The following is a 22369-nucleotide window of genomic DNA, read 5'->3' as shown; positions in this document are numbered from 1 at the left end:
GGCATCCTGATTTATCCTGCCTCCATGCTGCTGACTAGGTCACTCAACAGCGCTGCTAAAATGCTATGTAAATAGAACCATCACAGCTACAGGAAGAAGCATTCATAGTTTTGCTTCCTTGCTTTGTTTTTTAGGACACGATGACGGATACCCATAACTTTTGCTTTCTGTTTGCCATACTAAAATATCCCCAAGCACTGATTTTTTTCTGTGCAGCATGCCTAGTCTGTTGAGATTTTGTGTGGTTTTAAAGGGTTATGTAGACTTGGAAGGGAAAACCTGCTCAGATATTTGATGGCCTCCCTCTAGTGGCTGTTATTGGGGAATAAAAATAGGGCCGTGATGAAGTGAACCCCAAGGTTAACCATGTGCATTAACCATTATAATAAGATGAAATGAAGTGAACTTGGGAAGAAGGCTTACGCCATATCATAATGTGACACAGAATTACTGTTATTGCCAAAGCTCAGTTACTGCTTTTTCAGTCCTGAAAATATTTATCTTGCTACTTCTTTCCCCGCTTTCCATCTCTCCCTCTGCATCCTTACACATGATGGTCTAAGGACAGTGGTGGGACAAACTCTGCCTGTAGAGAGGTTTTTTTAATTTTTTCCAGTTCTGTTAGTTGGCCAAGTAAGACAAATATGCAAACCCTGTTTTTCAGACATGGAGAAGGGCTCCTGTGCCTCAAAGCTGTCCCGTCCCACTCAGGGGGTTAGGGTGAGGTTAACTTTTTAATTCTCTGTGCGGTAATCAGGAGTAACAACAATTACTTTAGAGGTTCAAACTAATCATAAATTTACTTAAAACTCAGTGGAACTACAAAAGATAGAGGCTTGGCAAAAGTCATAACAACACTCAAAACTTAGCAAAACTATGAAAGGTAAGGGTTTAGCAAAATGTGTGACAATATTACCCTAATGTGCTGAAAATTAAGTTAGAGACAAAGAGAGTGATAGGGAGGAAAAGAAAGAAAGAAAAGAGAGAGAGAGAGAGAGAGAAAAGATATCACCACCCTTGGATCCAGTGATGTTCTCTGCTCGTAGTTGTAGTCTTCAGGTGGTGGGTGCGCACTGAAAACTTATGTTTTCCCTTTTTATAACCCGATGTGCCCGCCCCATAGGCGGGGGTCTGTCATCACTGAGCAGGTGCAGTATGTGCTCAGGAATGTTCAGAAATGTTCTAGAAATGACTTGGTGGGTTGTGGGGGTCCTGGGAGTCTCACTGTCCCCCCCCTTCAGGGCTGACCAAGTGAGCGGTGATCTGTCACAGGCACATGGCGCACAGGGCACAGATGCTCTTTGTTTACGTTTCAGGAATAAAGGAGTGGTCTCACAAGACGTTATCCTGCCTCCGCAGGCTCCGTTCTTGGTCAACAGTCCCTCACCATCAGCCCATCCCTGCCCATGTCACGATGGGTGTTTGTGACATTCACTTATTATCTGGGCCTTACAAAAGCCTATCTGATTTTTCTAACCACACCCACTGATCTATTAAAAGATGGTGTTTTCTCTTACAAACCTTGTCCTGACAGATATTTAAAGAACACATAAGATCTGGGAAGTGCAGTATCTTTATTCCATTTCCAGTACTTTTCCGTCAGTTCTCTGCAATAAATATCAGTGTCTTTGACAAAACAATATCTGTATGCATAGCCAGAAGTTGTGTTCCTGTTTTTAAGATCTTGCTGCCTGTGACTCATTACCTTTTTGCTTACTGAATGCGTACACTTGTCTTTTGGATATGAGAAATACCAGGGATACATGACTCTGTTTATATTTTTATGGAAAAAGACAGCAATGACAGCATAGCAAGACCAAAGTTGGGGCTGAAAAACAGCCCATTAAAAATGGCAAAAGTGCAAAACTCCTCCAGCTGCAAGAGGAGTTTTGACCTGGTGTCTCTTTTGGATCTCTCACACTTTGACCTCCAGGTCTTAAGTGGAGGAAGAGGTTTGCAGGCAGTGTGAGACAAGTGGACCAGAGCTGCATCCACAGAACATCCTAAAGAAACCCGTCTCATGAGTTTATGCTTCTGGCACAGCAGAGATTTAAACTACTGCTGATATTCTCTCGACCACTTTCTTTGATGATGTAGCCTGGGGTTTGGCTAGCTAAAAATACCAGTTGGGTTCCACCTGAACCTCGCTCTGGGACAAGGTTCTCTGCCGATGTCTCAGCTCCAGGCACTCCACAGTCAGGGGGTATGTTCTGAGCTCGAACTTATTTGCAAACATATAGGTGGAGTTAAAAAGCCACTTGAGGTCACCTGTTCCATATATACAAATGCCTCTGACATAACGGCCTGCCAAAAGAAAAAGAAAAAAACCAATGTCAGAATCAAGGATCCAAATCATTCTTTTTGAGAAGTTTTATCTGCAAAGCCACTATAAATAATGTCCTACACAACAAACATGCTAAAAGGCCTACTGGACATGCAATGGGAATAAGCATGAACAGTGCAATGAAATGAAGAAAGTTACTTCAGAATAAATGATGATCAAATAAGGAAATAGCTCAGAAGTGTTGCTACTTGAGGCTTTTTCTTAGGCAAGGCTGAAACACAGCAAAGGGCAATTTCCTTCTGTCAGTGAAGAGAAACCGATACTTTGACTCATACTGGATTTTCCACTAACTAATGCTGGATGATATTGGTGTCATTTCACTGATTTCAATGTAGTTATGCCAATGTGAAACTGCTTGAATTGAAGCTGACTGAAGTTCTCAAAAATTTTCTCCTCGACACAAACAACTACATTATGGATTAAGAATTCTTGAAATAAAATTTTTATCGTTAGTATTTGGTATTCCCTTTCTAGTCCCACTTGGATACGTCAGAAGTAATAGCAGTACGCCACGTACAAACCAGTGACTGAAAAATGAAGTGTGCCCTACAGAAGATTATCTACTGCTAATGTCATGTCATGAAGTAACATGACATAGGAAAACTCAAAGCTTGACCATCATCGTCAGGCTGCAGCTCCTTAGGTTCCTCGTCAGCTGTGGCTCTGGCAGGCATCGGTGCCCAGCTCAGAGCTGGGATCTGCCCGAGTTCACACAGGACACCTGCCCTGCCCACTGCTGCTGGCTCTGGCGCATCTGCATCCCAGCGTGGGACATACACGTGGGCTATTCCCATCCACCTGCGACAAAATTCCCCCAAGGCCTTCAAGAAAACAGTCAGCTAACTCATGTAAGCCCTTAGTGCTGCCGAATATTCCCCTTTCCAAGGCTGATACATTCTATGAAATTCCTGATGGAGAAGCAACTGTTCCAGCTTTCTCACTGTTTACGTGGCTACTATGATTCATGTATGGACTATGAAGGAGATGACTCCTTTTTAATGTCTTCTTTCTGATGAAGTGCTGTCTAAAGACTGTCTCACATTATGATTAGAAGCTGTAGGAGTACAGGAACAACAGTCAACTGTTTTTCACTATATGAACAGGAAGAAAAAAATGGAGAAAAATATACACATTACCATGACAGCCTCCATGGCTTTCTTCCATATCAATCCACTTCACTGCTTTCAGGTCACCTTCCCATGATGCATTGGGCATGGAGCCCGGGACACCTAGAATTAGATAACAGAAAATCAAATAATTAGTTCTTTTCACAGGTTTATGTCCACTCTCTAGGACCTTTCTCCACAGAACTGGGATGAAATACCAAGGAATATGCATCAACAGATGCCTGGCTGCTAACCTTGTTGTCAAGTTTCTTCACTGAAAGCAGCTTTCATGACATAAACAAAATGTCAGCCCAAGAGACCTAAACATTTCACTTGAGAAATAAAATCCCTCTTTTGCAACAGCCTCAATATGATACTGCATGCATCATGTCACCTTCCAAACCAGCACTGCCCTCCAAGGGCTATCTGAACGCTGGGCCATGGACACCTTGTATCTTCACATGACTTTACTGGTAAATACCTTCCTTTTTTAAAAAAAGAAAAGAGGCTAACAGAACAAATTCAAGCAAGATGTAACTGAATGGAGTTGTTGAAACTCAATTATAGCCTATAATGTTACAAAATAATATATATAAGTAGAGGCAGATCCCATATCTAGGAGGTAAACTGGCAAGAGGACCTCTCCTCGTCAGTAAATTATCAAGTCCTGCTTGAGAAATTGGATGGGATTAGGTTAAACATCAGGGGTTTTTCCTATTTGCTTGTTTTTCTCTGTGTTTTTAAGGATAGCTTGTTCCTGGTAAGTAAGGATGGTTGTTTGCAAATACCGAGTCATGACTTTTGTATCAGATGCAAAAAGACTGTATGGTCCAACAGCAGAACCACCATAGCACTTTGCCATAAACAGAGGTATGTGGAAGCTATAACCAGAACTACACAACCTTATTTCTCTCCCTTTGTATATTGGGCCATTATCAAATAAAATAACATGCCAAAAACCAGTTTGTCCTGGGGAAAATTCAGAAAATATTACTCTGTCGCAGGAAGCATTAACCTAAAGATAAGACTTTATAAAAGACAAAAGTAGGCCATGATGGCAAGGGATAAACATTTTAAATGGCCTGGGATGTGCATTGCCATCCCAAATTAAAAATCTGTTCACAACAGATGGCACTAAATGTAGTGTGCAGAAAGACTTGGAAAATGCTGACATGGTGGGAAAGCAGAAAGATGACAGACAAAACAGGAATGACCGCAGGACATCCACAAAAACACTGGAAGGCTCTGCCTTCCAGGAATACAAAACTACTGACTTCACATTATTCACCATCTCCCAAATTGAGTAAACTAGGCATTTTTGTGAGTTAATTAAAGATTGGAGGAAAATGTAGCTCAGCACTGGAAAAAAAAATGTACTTACTACATTTTCCTTTAAATATTTGAGTGACTGATTTCAGATTTGGAAGCTGTTCTGGGGTCCTGTTCTTATAAATATGGTTTGTCTGAAAAGCAGTGCTGATGATGGAAGTTAATATAAACTTTGCCGTGAGTTGCTCACTCTATTCTTGTCCAGCTCTTGCCTCCTACTCCATCGAGGTTAGCAGAATTTTGTCCCCGAAAACAAGGAGGGGGGAAGAGCCACCTGATGGGCAGCAGTACTGAGCACTGCCCTGGAAATGAGTTTGCCACCACCAGGTCTTAGAAACAGCTGTCACCAGAACTGCACTGTTCAGGTGTGAAGAGTCACAAGTGACTGGAAAGACAGGCCAGCCCCTCTGATGCATTTAATTTCATGTCTTCCCTTCATGGTGGAGGTTTGGAGGCAGGAGAAACACTGCTTCAGAGCCTGGACCTCATTCAGAACGAGGGCAACACAACCTCCTTCTCTGCTAAGCCCTTCCTGTTTTTTTGCCACTGCAATTCCAGAGAGAGTTGATCTGCGTGCGTTGGCTCCAAGAGGCAGCCCACTCCCTTTCCTCCTTGCATCGCTACCACGTATTATGAAGACAAACATCCACAGCTTACACAAAATGAGCCACTGCATTGGTGTTTTTGTATCATGCACATAAACCAACATTGGGCTGCAAATCTTGCAGCATAAAAGGCTGCCTGATTTGCCTTGACCTTCCAAGTCTCATACCTGTGATTCCAGGATCAAACCAAGACATCAGTTAAAACCTAGCTGCCAATGGAGTAGTCTTCACCAGTCCCCTGGAGCAGCATGTGCATCTCTCTCTGGGGCAGGGGACAACTTCTTTACACTTCTGTGCCACCAACTGATCTGAGTTTTTCTCCTGCACTTTATAAGTTGGTGTGCAGGAGTTTGTACTCCAGAAATCTGCCCGAAATGGTGTACATATCACTCTTGGGAATATTATTCTGCAAGACCTGGTTGAAATCAACCATAACTTTTGCTGGACTTCAGGGCCACGTATTTATGTTTGGGAAACATGCAGGGCTTGGGGTGGGCCACGTATAGGTGGCATACTCCCCTACAAGTGAAGGCGTGCAACCCACCAGTGTGTGAGAGGGACCTGGAAATTCACAAACCCCTTTGGTGGCTTTTGGAAAAGCAAGATGACACAAGGAAGTACACGTGAGACTAGTGAGACAGCATTGCAGAAGAGGGTGGAAGCCAAGTGGATGCCAAGCTGCGTCCCTGGGTCTTCATGGGTCCTAAGCAGGAAGGCATGTGGCGAGCCTGAACTCATCTCTCTGCAAAGCCCACCACCCCTGGGGACCTCTCTTACCCAGTCATGGGTGCTGTTCCCACCAGAAGACAGCTCAGCCAAGTGGATAAATCTCTAGGACATCAAACTCAAGGAGGCTCAGTACACCTTCCTTGCTTGCCACTAGTGCCACCAACACAGGCTGTCACCTGCCTGGGTGCTTCTCCATGTGAAACAACAGGAGTGGTGACAGCCTACTGGTGGGCACCACCAAGAGCCACAGCTGAAAACACCTCCATGGAGAGGCGAGCCACGGTGGACACTACAAAGAGCTGGCACCATGCAATGGCCAAGTGGTGGCAGGTGCTGGGGTGGGGACCCCTGTGCCCTCCCCAGACCTGATGTCCTACCTGGGATCCTGTTGAGCATCACCCAGAAGTGCTCGTCAGGGCTGTAGGTGTCCTCAGACCAGGCCAGCAGATCGATGGCACGCTGGTCCCACAGCACAAACTCCACAAAGGGCCGCGTGACGGCCACATAGGCAGAGCCAAAGTAGATGGTCAGGTTGTGCGGCGGGGGCGCCTTGCGCAGCCGGGGGGTGACTAGCCCCGAGGTGTTGTGCCCGGACCCCTCCCTGTGCACATATCGGGTGCGTCTGGTGATGTGGGGAGGTGGCAGCACCCCAGGGGTGATGTTCTTCCCACCGAGGCCCTTCAGCATCCGGACGATCTCCCGGTTGGTCTTCAAGGGGAAGTCCTGCCCGCAGGTGTTGAGCAGGTAGCGCCAGGGCACGTCCGAGGCCACCAGGTCCCTCATGCAGTGGAGGTCGGCTCGCAGGCGGGAGATGCCGCCATAGACCACCCGCTCCGCCCGGGAGGCGAGGAAGGCGTTGGGGAAGCAGCCCACCAGGCGCTGCACCGCCTGACGGAAAGGGACCGGCGCCTTGGCATCCACATGGATGCAGTAGACGTTTTGGGGCATGTACACCGCTCTGAAGAGCCGCTCAAAGGTCTCGAACTCCTTGTGCAGGGTCATGACGTAGGCGATGGGGAAAGCGGCCTCCTCGGCTGAGAGAGCGCGGGTGATGTAGCGGCTGTGGGTCACATACGCGCTGCAGGGGTCTGTCCCCGGTGCTGGCTGCAGCTGCCTGCCCCTCAGTTGGGGGGCCTGCCCAGCCAGCAGCGTGCCACACGCCCGCTCCAGCGCCGTGGCCTCTGGGGACCCCCCGCTGCCCACCGCTTGCCGCCCGCCATGCCACAGCAACATGGCAGCGCCCAGCAAAAGTGTGGTGGCCACCAGCAGCCCCACCACCCGCCGCCACCGCATGGCCCACACTGCCAGCCTCAGCGCAGCCCTGGCCTCGCCGGCACCTCCCAGGTGGTCCCACGCCGAGAGGACACAAATGCAAGGCTGACCCGTGAAGCGCAGTGCCACGAGCCACCTCCCACACCCGGGAAGGGCAGTGTCACCACCGCCCACAGCTGGCCCCGTGCTCCGGGGTGCGCCCCGCACCTGCCGCCTTCGTGGCGCGTTACCGGACAGGGCCCCCAGGCTGGTGCTGGCAGTGCTGGGGGCAAGGGGACGTGCGCCCCGCAGGCCGGCCCTGCCTTCTGGTGGTGGCCACCGCACTCGCAACCCTCCTAGCCGCATGAGAAGTCCCACTCGTGGACACTGGGCTTCAATCCCAGGTTCATCCAATCTATTTTAGTCCCTTCCAGGTTCTCCAACAGTAAATTAGGTTTGTTTGTTTGGGGGGGGGGGGTGTTCAACTTTTGTCGTCCTACAGAACTGCAACAGGGAGAAATCAAGGAGTTAAGCTGTCGGTGTTAGGAGGATGGAGAGAAACTGATGAGCAAATGTGAGTAGGATGGAAATAGTCGCCTCTTAACCCTGTACAGCAGCAAGAATATGTCTGACAGGGCTCTTAAGACAGCACATAAGAATTATTTGCTCTGAAATCCTGGTTTGTCTGTTTTCTTGTTTGTCCTGAGAGACAAGTTCTCCCACCTGTCCATGGGAGGGAAGTGGCTGGTAAAGATATGGGGGACTCCTCAGAAGAAAAGATTTTTCTTTCAAGATTAGATTGAAACAATGGAGAAAAAACCCCACCCCTCCTTAAAAATGTACAAAGGCTCGATTTTACGTTTTTCCACCATAAATTTTCACTTCAGTGGGGTATGTGAATGCAAAAATGTGTGTATGGAGGGGTGAGGAGTTAACTAAAATAAACTCCAGATTGTCAAGCTTTAAAGCAGACCTCAGAAGCTGGAAAGAAGGAAATAAAACTCAGGGGAAAAAAAAAAAGAAGCTTATTTAAAACTACTTCTTTCAAGACAGCGGTCTGAATTAAGGCAATGCATGCCATCTCCTTGAGCCATCAGGCTGCTGACAGTCATAAGAGAGCTGAACTGCACCTCCTGCGTTGAATCATCTGATGGATAATATAGAAGGGGTCTCAGTTCCAGTAGCTTCATTTGATGATATGTTTTGAAGAAGGTTTTTTTGAGCTGTTATTGACCCATAAGCCAGCTGTAGCATCTTTGGCAGGGTTGCAGTCCTGCATCAGAGGAGCTGAACTCTACAGGGCTCTTCAGCAAACATCTGCTTCCTGGAGCAGGAGCAAGCTGGGCCTGTGGGGACACGCTGGGCACCGAGGGCAGCTGACGGGAGGGTTGTTCTGCAGGAACCGCTGGTGCCCACCCTGGCACCCATTCAGGCACGAACGTTCTGTCAACTTCCACCCCAGCTGCCGAGGCGGGTGCTGACATTGGGATTTGTCTCTCAACACGTGTAACGCAGGTTTAGGTGTGGTCAGATGAATTTGCTCATAGGTGAAAGGAGGGGACAGGTTCAGATGGCCTGACTGGAGTTCCCCCCTAACAAAAACAAGGGCTGTTGACAGCTCAGCATCTGGAAACATCAAGAAAAGTCTCTGCAATTGCAGCTGGACTGAAGTTTAGTTGGTTACACGCATGAATTGTGACAGACATTACCTGATGCCAGAATTTAGAAAGAAAAAAAAAATCCTTCCTTAAATTACTCTCATCTGGTTCTGTTCTTCAAGGAGTTGTGCTGTTTGAAGCCAATTACACCAATGTCTGATAGTAGTAAAGATAAAGGAGAATCAAGCGAAGGACCCCAAGCCCATTTATTAGCTGTGGCTTTTCAAAGAGACTTCTCAAAGACATACCCTTCCTTATCCCATCACCACTAAGCAGTGTTTTAGCAAGAAGCAAATAATTGGTTGTGAAGCAAAGTATTGCTCCTATTGAAAGCAGTACTTAAATTCAAATGACTGTGGATTGCACACAGGCCAAATCTTATTTTAAGTTGTATCTTCTCAGATGAACTATAATATCTGAATGGTGGATAGAAGACAAAAGTAATTTTTCAGAAAATTCTGCCATGAAGATGTTTTTATGATTGCTGTGACTGTGTTGCAACACTTTCCCTTAAGCAGGTTTTTCAAAAGAGGAAGGCTTTGATGAAGACAGTACAACAGCTTTGCAGGCATGAGTCACAATTACAATCACAGGAAAACCCCTGGTTTTTTATGCCTTATTCCTTGCTCAATCAGGAAGTTTCATTAAAATAATGGAGAATATGAACAAGAGAACAAGGATTAGTTATATGAGTAACACTGCAGACATAGGTACAAAAGACTTTTTTTTCTAGAACATGACTTATTCAACTACCATCACTGCCTGGAATCATATTAAAAAGCTTCTGCATCTCTGTCTGTCTGTCTTTTGAAGTGTGGGCACTAAGCTAAGGAAATGGAGCAATTTTAACAGGCAGAACAGAACCACAAAGTACATATTGGTATGATGCGTGTGTTGCGGAGGTCGTTCAAAGAGCCTGTCTACAAATGACAGTGGGACGGAGAGGTACCAAAGTAATTTTGAATGGTTAAGTTGCTGTAGCAAGAAGCTCAGTGCAAGCTAAATCGTCTGGAGAAAACACGTGTCTGTTTGTACAAGCAAATGGACGTATAAAAATTGAAAAATAAGGAATTGGCTAACATGATTAATTAATGTGCTAGCAGTGCTACTCAGAGTTTTCCGGTATTACTCTTGTATCTCACACCCACATCCAAGGGATGTGAATGAGATGTTCCTTGAGAGCCACCAGCTGTCATTTGGATGTAAAGTTACTGCTTCAAATGAACTGCAGTGAAATTTTAACAAGGACAACTCCTACCTGTCTGGAGAGTGTACTAGCTTGACATACGCCTGCCATTACCTGAGACATACTGCATGCCAACTATCTTCCTTATTTTTCTGTCTACCATTCAGCTCCCAAACAAGGAGTTGCCATCAGGATGGCGCAGGTATACTTTCAAAGTTTGGGGGTGGTTTAACACTCCACTTGCAAACAAAACTAACCATAATTTTCATTCCTTTCCAGTTATTTACAAAATGAATACGTTAGCAACCTTCATCCTGCTCAGAGAGAGCTGAAGGAACTCTGAGTCTTCACTTTTAGACAGACACAAGATGCAACTGTGTCAAAAACACTTAAAATTGTGGTAGGCACACAGCTGGGTGAATCCTAGGAAAAGCAGACACAAGCTCGAATGCAAAAATCATCTTCCATGGATAGGTTTCCAATTTCCATGTCAGATTAGCAGCCAGACAAAAAAGAACCTCACTCAAAGAGGTTGAGGTTGCTGATGTCTCCGGGTGCCTGTGCTCAACGGGAAGCTGCTGGGAGCCCGGTGCTTCTGTGATCTGCCCACTCGGATCAGAGTGTAGTCTGGGTTAGTGGGCTTGCACAGGACACTGTGGGCCCCCCCTTTCTGGTAATCAACTACCTTGTGTTGACACCAATGCAAAAGTTTGTCTAGTTTTGCAGCAGGCACTGATGGCATGCTGTGTACCCAACGTCCCTTTCAGGTTGGCACACGAGCAAAAGTGACACGGAGGTCCTTGTTTTACCCCCCTCTCTGGGACACAAGATCTACAGCTGGGCCCCATTCTGCAGCCTTCTTGCAGAAACCAGGAATAAAAGCGTTTCTGCCTTGTTACTTTCCCCGCAGCCCCTCAGTTTTTCTTACACTAAGTGCCTGCCAAGCGCCATTGATGATCTCTGTGGAATCATGTGCGTAACCAAGGCAAATCCCAGGGGTGGGAACATACTGTCCACGGGTGGCCGGGTGAATTTTGTGCCAGCCGGAATGGAAGCGGGGAAGAGAGGTGCATTACTGCGGCTAACGGCTGGCACGGCTGCTAACCGCCTTGCACTCCATGTGCTTGGCAGTGGTGCAGGCTTTTCCCTGATTGTCCCCCTGAGCTGCTGCAGTGCACTAGATGTGCTGCTAATGCACATCATCTGGTTCGGTTCCACCGGAGATGGAATCCAGCCCTCACGCACTAAGATCATTATCTGAATAAAGCTAGCATGCAGCAGGAGGGAAAGCACTTCAGAAGCGCACTTCTGCTCCCAACTACAATATTAACTGTAACTGCAATCAGTAAAGTAAATGTGTCTGTGCAAAGCCGGTGTCCAGAGCGCTGCGCTGTGTCTGTGCAGCAACGCGGCGCCTTTTGGAGGCATGGCGGCTAGTTGCGTGGCTGCGATCCCTCCACCGTTTCCCTCAGTGACAATGCCAGGTGAAGCATATTCCTGAAGTTCTCACTCCTTGTGGTGATGGCTCTGCACAGGCCTCTCAGTTGTGCTGATGCAATTTCCATGGAGTCACACAGTGAACCCTGGGGTCACAGCACCCTGCTAGGAATACCCCAAAAACATCAGAGTGCAGGTGCAAAACCCAATTTCTCCTGGTGATAGCTGGTTTCTTGTTATGCCTTGTAGTATTTGGCCAGCTTGCATATCACAATGCAACACTCCACTGTGCCTTTCCTGTGTGCTCCCAGAAGAGTCGTTCCCAAACTTCTCTGCTTCTTCACCCGGTTTCTTGAGTCTTGACTGCAGTTCACTTCTAAATCCAGCTGTAGCAACTCCTGCCCCTAGGAACGGAGAGGTCCTTCATATCTGCTAGCGAACAGAGTGAAGGGCACCTCAGGGCTTGCACTGGTCAGAGGCCCTGTGGAGAAGAGGATGCTCTACCAGCATCTGTTCATGACTAAATAGCTATGACCTCATTTGCTTTTCAGTGGTACAGCATCTCCACGCGTGTTGGCTACTTTTTTCAGTTAAAGGCAGCGGCTAATAAAACAGTGCTGTCCCTGACGCAAGGCAGCAGCTGTTGCACGTACCCTGGAAAAGCAAGTCACCCTGAGTACAGCTGCCACCCAAAGCAGCTGGCGAAGGGAAGGATAAGAAGGGTGAAAGAGACAACGCCGCGGGTGGGTTTCCCAGGGGCAGTAACAGTTCTGCTCTCTTTGTAACAGGGCAGAGAGGACAGAGGCCAACTTGCCAAGAGGCTGTCGAGAGGGGCTGCAGGAACGGCCTCACATAGTAACAGCAGCGTGATGAGCCCTCAGGTTTGGATACAATAAGATCTCCTTGGCATGCCTGAATTTGGGAGAAATCCCCTGAAATGAAACCTGACCAAGTAATTTGGAAAACAGGCACAGGGAAGTAGGAAAGAGACTTGCTTTGCAGATGCACAAATGCATTCAGTCACAGTGTTGACAGAAGGAATGAGGATGGTAGTTAAAGTGCTCTGGGAGATGAGCCTCTTACCTAAATACATGCTGCTGGCCTCTGGAGATTTAATCCTTGTCCCTGAAACACCCTGGCTGTTCATTCCCATAACCACCAAGCCCCTTCAGTCCTGCCAGCACAGCCATTTATAGGACTATGTAGTGATCCAGGGCACGGATTGATTACAAATAAATGCTTTTTCCTTTTTCCAGGCTGGTGTTAACCCAGATCATCTAAGACAGAAGGATCATCTGTATAGATGAACCTGGTGCCAATAGCATATAGCAGAAAGGTCAAAATAGAAAACAGATGCTGTTTTTACAGGATGCTGCAGTAAACTACCTGTGGCACACAGATGACATTTGCTCTTCAGACTAGGTTTAGCCCTTTTAACATTTATTTTGGCTTTAAGGATGCACTCTTGAATATTTCTTTATAGCTTACTTGTCAATTGGAGGGTGTGAATGGTATTATCTTGAAGATTAAAGCAGACAGAACTGTGACTTGGTTCATTGTGATCAATGTGAGAGAACTTTCTATAGGTAAAAGCTTTAGCACAAAGATCTGAGCATGAGTTTTAAACAGGCAAAGTCTGTAAGTGATACCTCCCATGGGACTTTAAAGTTTGTATCTCTGTATCCTCATTTCCTAGAAATATGTCTTAAATACAATAACAAAAATACATTCAACTAGTAGCATTGCATTCCCGAGATACATCTCGTCTGCACTGGGATAAAAATTTGTACAGAATCTGTAGATACTGATAAAACATACGCAGTGCCTTTAAATATTTCTGCCCTACCCTTCCAAGCTCAGATGTTAAAAAAATACCTGTATGCAAGTAGCGTTGTAGAAGGTGGCTCAAGCCAGGCTCATGACTCTCTGTTACTGAAAGGGGAAGGTCTGGCTCCTGTTCCTCCTCCCCCTCCTATTTATTTCTCTCCGTTTTGCTAACATCTACATCTTGACCCCCAGCTTTTCTTTGTGCTGGCTCAAGTGCTGACCAGATTCTTCACCAAGTCAATTCAATTCACAGACTGAGGGGAAAAAAAAGATTGTTTTTCTTCACAGCTAGTGAATTGAAATGCAACGTTTCCGGCACAGGGCTGGTGGGCTGAAGGGAATGGGATGGGAGGAGCAGGAGAAAGCTTCCTGTTTTGGCAACAATGAGCTTTTAGAACTCAGCCGTCTTGTGCACCCTCACCCTTAGTAAAGAAACAGGGCTGGTGCAGAAGCGGCAGTGCAACCACGCTCTGTTATTCTGCAGGTGAGCCAATTCTGAAAAAGCAGTTTAATTCAGTATGTTAGCCTGGGAGTCATGTGTTGGTGCTCCAGTGCTGGCTTTGTCCATGCTGTGGTTTGACACTGGGCAAAGGGGAATTTTGCCCCTTTCTACCTGCTTCTATGAATGGGAAATAATAGCCCTGATCTCCCTTGTAAAGCACGTTGGTGTCTCTGAACGAGAAGCGCTGCTGTTGCTTCTCCTGACCTTTATATTCCCACTTGAACAACGTGTAAGTTACTAGTGGACCAGTGTACGTGTATGTTAATGTATATATCAGTGTGTACCCTGAGGGATTATCACCTGAGACTGCCTGTATCTCAAGTCATGCATGTGCTGTGACCATATCACAGGACTTTGCCTTGGAAGAGGATTCAGTAACGTGACCCTAAAGGAACTCAGTAGCATGGACTATGGATACACATCTCTCCCATGGTGACCAGAACCTACTTTCTGCTCTGTGTGAGCAGAGAGGGGAAAAGTAGCCCAGCGGTTACGCTGCTGGCCTGGGAGGTGACTGCTAACCTGCACTGTGGTGGTGCATGCTTCTTGTGAGACCTCGGGGAAGCGATTTAAGGCCAGTCACTTCAGGCCTACATACTTTGCAAATACTTTCCCCTATTTTCTCCATGCTTCTCTTCCTTATCTGAAAAGTGACTTTCAGGAATTTTCTGTCACACAGGAGTCATGTGGGAGATAAGTGGCCTGAGATAAATACCAAAGATAAGTTAAGACTGTTATTTGAAAACCAGCTGAATGGGAATTGAAAGTCTTTAGCCTTTAGGGGGCTAAAAAAAAAAAATAATAATCTTGTCCTTCATTACATGACTCTGGGTAATAAGTATGCTATTTTAAGATTTGGGGACCAAAAAGTCTTTTTTAATCTTTTATCTGAACTGAGATTATTGTGGCTGTCAAACTACAAATAACTGTTTGGTTTAGTTCTTTCATTATATGCTGTACATCCAAACGGGTCCTTAAATGATCTCTCTGCTTGCCTGGAGGCCTCCAACTATTTGTTATAACATCTGGACCACTGCCTGACACCCTTATCTCCCTCTGATATGCCTGAAAAGCTAAAAGGAAGTGGCTTGGTCAAACTTGGACAAGAGGTTTTTGTTAGAGCTAGGAACTTAGTCCCAGGCTAACGCTCCATGCACTGATAGGGACACTCAGCGTTCTGGGTCTGACTCGGATACATTCAAGTGAGTGTCTGACATCCTGTGCTATGCTCACAAGTTTGGATTCATAATCCTGGACACAGCAGTCCCTGAGTACATCTGTCAGAGCTGCATAGCCACTTTTGGCCAGGTACCCTAAAGCAATGGCAGGGAAAACAAGGAAGAGGAAGGAAACATATCTGCTGTGGAAGTGTTTCATGGGTTTTGGATTCCTCTTTTGGATGCAAAGAGAACAAGCACAAAAAAATGTTACGCCAATGTGCAACACTGGAAAGCGTACGGTGATGGTCATGGAAATAAACAATGAAATACGCAGCCTATGTAAACTACATAGTGCAGTACAACAAGTGGCAACCATCTAAAGCTTTCTGCTTGTGGAGAACATATCTGGTCCTAGGTTTATTGCTTTTGAGGCAATGGACTATAAGATCACAGCACAAAGCTTCCTGTGGAAAGTCAGCTAGCTACAAATACTATATGCTGATGATTATACCATAACTATCTCAATCAGTAATCATTTGTGCATTTTGTGCATGCCAGCTGTAAAATATAATTATCGGAAGAGCAAGCACTATTCTCAGAGGTATGTGATAATTTGAAAGCAGACTAGCCTTGCAAAATGGACCCACAGCCTACTGCTTAGGTTAAAGTAGACATGCTCTGCCTCTCTGTTACTGCTCCCTGTTTTCATTTCCCACAAGTTCCAAGAGGGAGAGGGTGGAAAGACAAACAAAGGCAGAAGAAATTAATCCTTGCTTCCATTCCTCGTATCCCTGCTTTGGGCTGCTCTGAAGCTCTAGGGAGTTGGGAGCCGTAAAGTCCTGCCAGGTGCTTCTAAAAGCAGTGTGATGTGTATGGGGGAGAAGTCCTGTGCATCTTCTGACCTTTTCCCAGGCATATGAACAAGGTAAAACTAATTGTAAGTTAAAGATTAAAATACTGGCTATGATTCTGGTACTCTGAAGAAATCCTTGACCCTGTACAATGGTATTTATGCGTAGCTATGAGTACATGGTATTTTGCAGGTGTTACAGGGGAGCTGGTGTGCATGCAGGTGTGTGTGCCCACAGAAGGGCATGTGAAGACTAGAAGCAGGTTCCAGCCTGAACTCAGATTTTCTGCCTCTGGAGTAATAGATAGAGGGGGAGGAATTGACTTCTATTTGTGGAAAAATAAAATTCCCCCCCAGCAAAATTAACATCTTGTAGAAAACACCTTCATTACAATGCTTACGTAGTTTACATATTTTAATCTTTATTCCTTTCCTTTTCTTCATCTCAATTTTTACAGGTAAAAGGCTAAAATCAGCTGAAATACACAAGGATTTAAATATGAAATTAGATCCCTTGGGCTTCTTCCTGCTCAGACGCAGAGTAGTAACACACATCGTGTATGGCCCAGTCATCTCTCTCTCAGTGGTCAAAAAGGGCAAGTAAGCTTATTTAATAGATCCGCCTTTTATATCCATTGTGATCAGATTAAACTTTTCATCTAGGCTTTGTCAAAATCAGCCTCAGATATACATCTATGTATGTGTGTGCGTATTCACACCTGTGCGTGCACGTATGTATCTACAGAAAAATGAAGGTGTACTCACCCGGGATCCTGTTGAGCGTCACCCAGAAGTGCTCGTCAGGGCTGTAGGTGTCCTCAGACCAGGCCAGCAGATCGATGGCACGCTGGTCCCGCAGCACAAACTCCACAAAGGGCCGCGTGACGGCCACATAGGCAGAGCCAAAGTAGATGGTCAGGTTGTGCGGCGGGGGTGCCTTGCGCACAAACGTCCACAGCATGAAAGAAAAAAAAGGGTATAATTGCTCCCTGTGCACATATCTGGTGCGTCTGGTGATGTGGGGAGGTGGCAGCACCCCAGGGGTGATGTTCTTCCCACCGAGGCCCTTCAGCATCCGGACGATCTCCCGGTTGGTCTTCAAGGGGAAGTCCTGCCCGCAGGTGTTGAGCAGGTAGCGCCAGGGCACGTCCGAGGCCACCAGGTCCCTCATGCAGTGGAGGTCGGCTCGCAGGCGGGAGATGCCGCCATAGACCACCCGCTCCGCCCGGGAGGCGAGGAAGGCGTTGGGGAAGCAGCCCACCAGGCGCTGCACCGCCTGACGGAAAGGGACCGGCGCCTTGGCATCCACATGGACGCAGTAGACATTTTGGGGCATGTACACCGCCCTGAAGAGCCGCTCAAAGGTCTCGAACTCCTTGTGCAGGGTCATGACGTAGGCGATGGGGAAAGCGGCCTCCTCGGCTGAGAGAGCGCGGGTGATGTAGTGGTTCTGCGCAATGTACTCCGTGCAACTGGATTCTCTGAATGATGTCTTTAAAGTGTTTTCCTTCAGAAAGGACGCCTTATCTTCAATAAGGGCTTCACAGGCTTCTGCTAAAGTTGAGCTCACCGAGAAGTTCAGCCTCCGAAGAGATTTTTGTGCATGCAAATTAACAGCATAGAAAACAAATGGAATTGAAACACTGAGAATCAGGACAGCAAAGAAGCAATATCTGAGCATATCCATTGCTGCTCAGAAAAAGATTCTCACTTGAAATATCTGAAAGTGGTCAGGTCAGACACCACAGCTTGTTTTGCTGGCTGCACTTGCTTCCTGCTGCAGAACGCATGTGTCAATCTGATGTGTAGTGTCCAGCGGCTGTCCTTACTTTCAGTATCTCATAGTCATTGTTGATGCGTAAGCAGCGTAAGCAGTGAACAACTTGCAGATGGAAACTGCTCCACAGCACCCTGAAGATGAAACAGACGCATTGCATAATTGCTAGCTTGGCAATGAACAGCCGGCACTACATATTTCACAGTGTCCCTGAATTCAATTTATGGGTATGTTCTTAACTACTCCCTCCCCACTCTCCTTGCATCATATCGCTGTTCTGTCCCTGTATCGTATAGCTGTAAACTTCCCGTGCATCTACCTTGTGACAGGAAAACCTCATATTTGCTTCCTGTATCATTCTATTTTTTTTACTTCAAAGAACTTTTTTTTTTTAACCACCCAAGTGTATTGGTCATTGCTGCTTCAGAATTATGAAAGGCTTTTTCAGCACAGCATGCTACCATATGAGGCCACCAACACTCACATAGACGCAGGAGAATCTTTTTTGCCTCTGTGTAGAATTATATCAGAGCCAGCAGGTTTTGCAGCAATGTTTTCTTCATTTGTAAATTTGAAGTCTGACAAATAGTTTCTGCTAAGTGTTATGGAGGAGTTGTGATGAGCTCTGGGCTGACATCCATCACAAGGAACTGTGTTAGTGAAACCTGCTATTTAAACTACTTAAGCTAACCTTAGGCTTTCTGATGAGACATTCTTGTTTCTAAGAGCCACACATGCATTTGGTATAACAACATGCTTAAGCAATGAGAGCTTGTGGCATGGCTCTGACTAAAGTGAAATAGTTGGTAACTCACTCTCTTCCAATTGTGAGTATGTTCACGTGGATCTCTTGCCATGAGACAGCACCTCTGAGGCACAAACTTTTTTGAACGTCACGTCCTTTTGCTCCAAAACAAAGTAATGCTGAGGCAATATCAGATGATCTGGGATTATTGCCAGTAATGTTTTGATTGGGCAGTCCAGTGTGCTACAAAGGCGGAAATACCATCACCTACCTTCCAACTCACGCAGACAAGCCACCTCAGGCACTGTCAGGTCTCTCCCAGAAGCCGCACTTTCCTCCCATCCTGGGCCCAAACAGTCTCCAGAAGTCTCTGTTCAAACAGATTGAAGGCTGCAGGTGGTGGCTTCCACCCATCAGGTACAGCCACAAGCTGTAACGAGGAGAGGAGCACTGGAGAAACTTTCTAAGGACTTGTGGCCAGATTGTCCCCCAAGTGAGGAGCTGGTGCAGGATGTGGGACAGACCTGGCAGTCAAGCTTACCCAGTGAGCAGAGCAGCTCCTCACCAGAGAGTCAGCGGGGACAGGTAAGGATAGCTGCGGTCATGCTGGAGATCCAGTGCAGCCTTCTTCGTGGACACCAGCACCTTTGGAAGGAGGATGGCTCTGACGAAGCTGAGGGGCTGGAACAGAGGTGTGCAAAGTCCCAGGGAGTAATGCAGACTTGCCTGACACTTCTCAGAAGTCATCTGGAAAATGCTGCCACAGCCCAACAGTGCAGCTCGTTAAAAGGGGATTCAGAGAGATGAGCAGATGCTGAGCTGAAACCACTGTCCAAGTCCAGCAGAGAAATACGCGGCAAACACCACTGCGAAGGGAAAACACGTCCCAGCTCAGTGACTGGTGAATGCTGTCCTGAGGTGCACGGACATGCCCAGAGTGCTTCAAACCACTGCTCCTTCCTAATTTGACCATTACAGTGAATTATATCCAGAAGCGAACAACGCTCACCTGCCTGACACCTCAGTAACACAAACTGCCGTGACCACAGGTGACTGCAGGGCCAGGAGCCTCTCGCTCTCCTCTGTGCGCTCCATAGACCATTGAGGTCAACGTCTTTGCACCTGCTCACTGGGCCAGCTGGCTGCAAGACCATGTCTTCCCTTGTGCCATGGTCTTAACGCCAGACCTCCATCCAGCTGGACTCAGGAAAATGTGGAAGGAGGAGAACTAGGGGCAGGTGCCAGCATTCCTGCAGGAGCCAGGATTTCCTTGGGGAAGTCTCAGCTGGAGGCAGAGAGCACAGGTAACTTTTCCAAGGTATCAAAAGTTAAGACCTTCCAAGGCATTTAGATGCCTTTGAAACTGTCTGCCCGGATGCTTTTAAAACTCTGTTTTAGGCACTGTGTAACCTACTACACAGTTAGGAAGACTTTTAAGAACTTTATATATATATATTTATACATATGTGTGTGTGTGTGTATGGAGACTTTTAGGTGTTGAAGTTTGCATTACTGCTGTGGTCTGTAGCAAACAATAAGCTACATGCAGAAAACAAGAGATAGGCCTGCTCATCATAGGAGTGAAATGCAAGATTTACCTGTTATTTGGTGGTGTTTTTTTCTTGCACAGACATTGCTGCCAACACCCTTGCAGCAATCCAGACCAACCGTGAGCCTTTGGTACTACCAGCCTTTGAGGAAGTAAGGCGACATGCTTGGTGCTCCTTCTTAATACTGGTGCCTCTATTCTCCAGCACAGTTTGTATTTAAAAACCTGAAAACATACGTGCAAATGATTGCTGTGGAAAACCAAGCTCTCCAACTATTTTTTTTTTTTTTTACTAGTTCTACCTTGTGTTGATCTTTCTGAAATAAGATCCATGCGTGGGATTATAGGCATAAATCACAAACACACACAAAAAAGGGGAAAAAAAGGAAAAAAAAGGGGGGGGAAAAGGAAAAAAAAAAGGAAAAAAAGAGCAGGTAAACAAAGAAATAGAGTGGACAAGACATGTGAGCCACCTCAGTGGAAAAACTCTTTCTCAAGTATTAGTGAGTTGTCAATTTTACAGGCTCATCTGAAGTTCAGATGCAGAGAGAAGACAAATCTAGATGTAAACCTGAACCATATTATGGCAAATGTCAGTGAAAGAGCAGCAAAGTGGTGGCAGACCTCACGATGCCCATGGCTTCTCCTGTTGTGGACTGTATTGGACCTCAGCATATTTTGGGTGCAAAACCAGAGTTACTGGACAAAAAGATAACAGAAAATCAAATTTACCATGCTATTTGACAGAGGCTGCATAAGAGGGGTTTGTGCTGGTAGAACTAAAACTGCTGCTGACTGAGACTTGCAGTGCAGCTCCTTTTTATTGTTCCCTGGACCTGCATGGTAGCAATTCTTATTTTAGCACGAGAAGAGCTTTTGATGTGGCTCCTGTAGTAGAAACACACTCCCCAGTAGCATTAGCAATTGAAATGCGTTCCCTGTGGATGCATGGGAACAGACCTTTCCAGACAACAAGGATATTATCTTAGGAATATAGTTACTACTCAGTAAACTGCTCCTGGCCTTAATCAATATAGGTAATTGGTTTCAGCTAATTTGTTAGCTAATTAAAACCCAAGATGCACAGGCTTTGCACATCATTTTTGAGTTTCTGTTTGGCCTCGGCCAGTAGTGACAAACTTTATACATTTCATGCCTATTTGGAGTCACTTGGCATTTTCTATTCTATTGTTAGAACAAAATCATCTGTATCATGACATTCCTTTTCACGACCCTTGCATGGAAAGCTGTCAGTTTGAATTGGCACCATTTTTGAAATCACAGCAAGGCTGTTGCAAGCAATTTCTCCTCAGCGTGGTTAGGAAATGCAGGTAGCTACAGTCCCCTGTTTTGTGCCCAGGTAAAGGATCTCCTCCTCCTTCACACCTTCTTGCACTGAGATGAATCTGCCTTGGTCTTGTGCTGCTCTGGGATGCCTTGCAATGTGCACGGTTTCCTGAAAACTCTCCTGTTGGAACAGCCCTGCCTGGAAGCAATCTTCTCTACCATGCCCTTGCATGCCCTGCCTGAGCTGGAAGGTATATACATACTGTATAACATGGGGAAAGAGAAAGTAATCTTAGTGCAAGAGCAGTTAAAGTTTATTCCTATCTCTTCTCTTCTGCCCTCCCTTTTTTTCCCGTTCAGAGCAGCCCCTGGCATTCCTGCACTTCCCAGCCAGCCATAATCTGGCTACTCAAAGAGAAGAAAACACAAGCCTACCTGAAACAGGAGCTCCCAGGCAGATGCATTGACACCGGACAGTCACAACGCAGCAGCGCTCGCAGCAAATGGGAGGAGAGATGAGATGACACATCAAGGCAAATGCTAGCTCAGCTCACATGGTCCAGTAAAATCATCGAGTAATCTAATCGTACGCAGTCAGTGAGCACATCTGTCTGCACAAACAGCAGGGGCCAGACAATGCACCATCTCATCCGCCTTTGTCTTGCCGTGCTCTCAAGCTCCAGACGCAGAGCCTCTTACGCTGTGGGAACTTTGCTGTTTGCCCGAATTTGTGGTAGACTTTTAGACATAAAGGTTTCAGGAATAGGTAAACCACCTAGCCTCTAGCAGAGCGCATTTTGCAAGGCAGACTCGCTACTGGTCCAAAGCAGAGCACTCTTACTGCTTCCTTCTCCAATTAATTTCCAACAGGGACACGTACTCACCTCTGTGCAAACTACTTCTCATCAGCTGCTCAGGAGCAACAGCACAGCATTCTCTTCCCTGCTCATTTATCCTCCTGCGCAGAGAAAGCAAGACGTAATTAAACATGTCCTAATAGAGTACAGGCAGGCTGTGGTGGTAAAGT

General features: G+C 46.3%; 1 protein-coding gene across 1 annotated transcript; it reads right to left on the bottom strand.

Moving 5' to 3' along the window:
• Positions 1 to 1572: 1572 nt before the first annotated feature.
• GCNT2 (glucosaminyl (N-acetyl) transferase 2 (I blood group)) lies at positions 1573 to 21815 on the bottom strand. The gene is made up of 6 exons (XM_054816106.1): positions 21778 to 21815; positions 20105 to 20280; positions 18778 to 19263; positions 16750 to 17895; positions 3481 to 3573; positions 1573 to 2304 (listed from the first exon to the last, which is right to left on the bottom strand). Exons 4-6 carry the CDS (start codon positions 17669 to 17671, stop codon positions 2114 to 2116), a joined length of 1206 nt encoding a protein of 401 aa, XP_054672081.1. The 5' UTR covers positions 17672 to 17895; positions 18778 to 19263; positions 20105 to 20280; positions 21778 to 21815; the 3' UTR covers positions 1573 to 2113.
• Positions 21816 to 22369: the final 554 nt, after the last annotated feature.

This window comes from Grus americana, chromosome 2 (assembly GCF_028858705.1).
Source record: "Grus americana isolate bGruAme1 chromosome 2, bGruAme1.mat, whole genome shotgun sequence".
NCBI classification, from domain to species: Eukaryota; Metazoa; Chordata; class Aves; order Gruiformes; family Gruidae; genus Grus; species Grus americana.
This window is presented reverse-complemented; position numbering and strand designations above follow the sequence as displayed.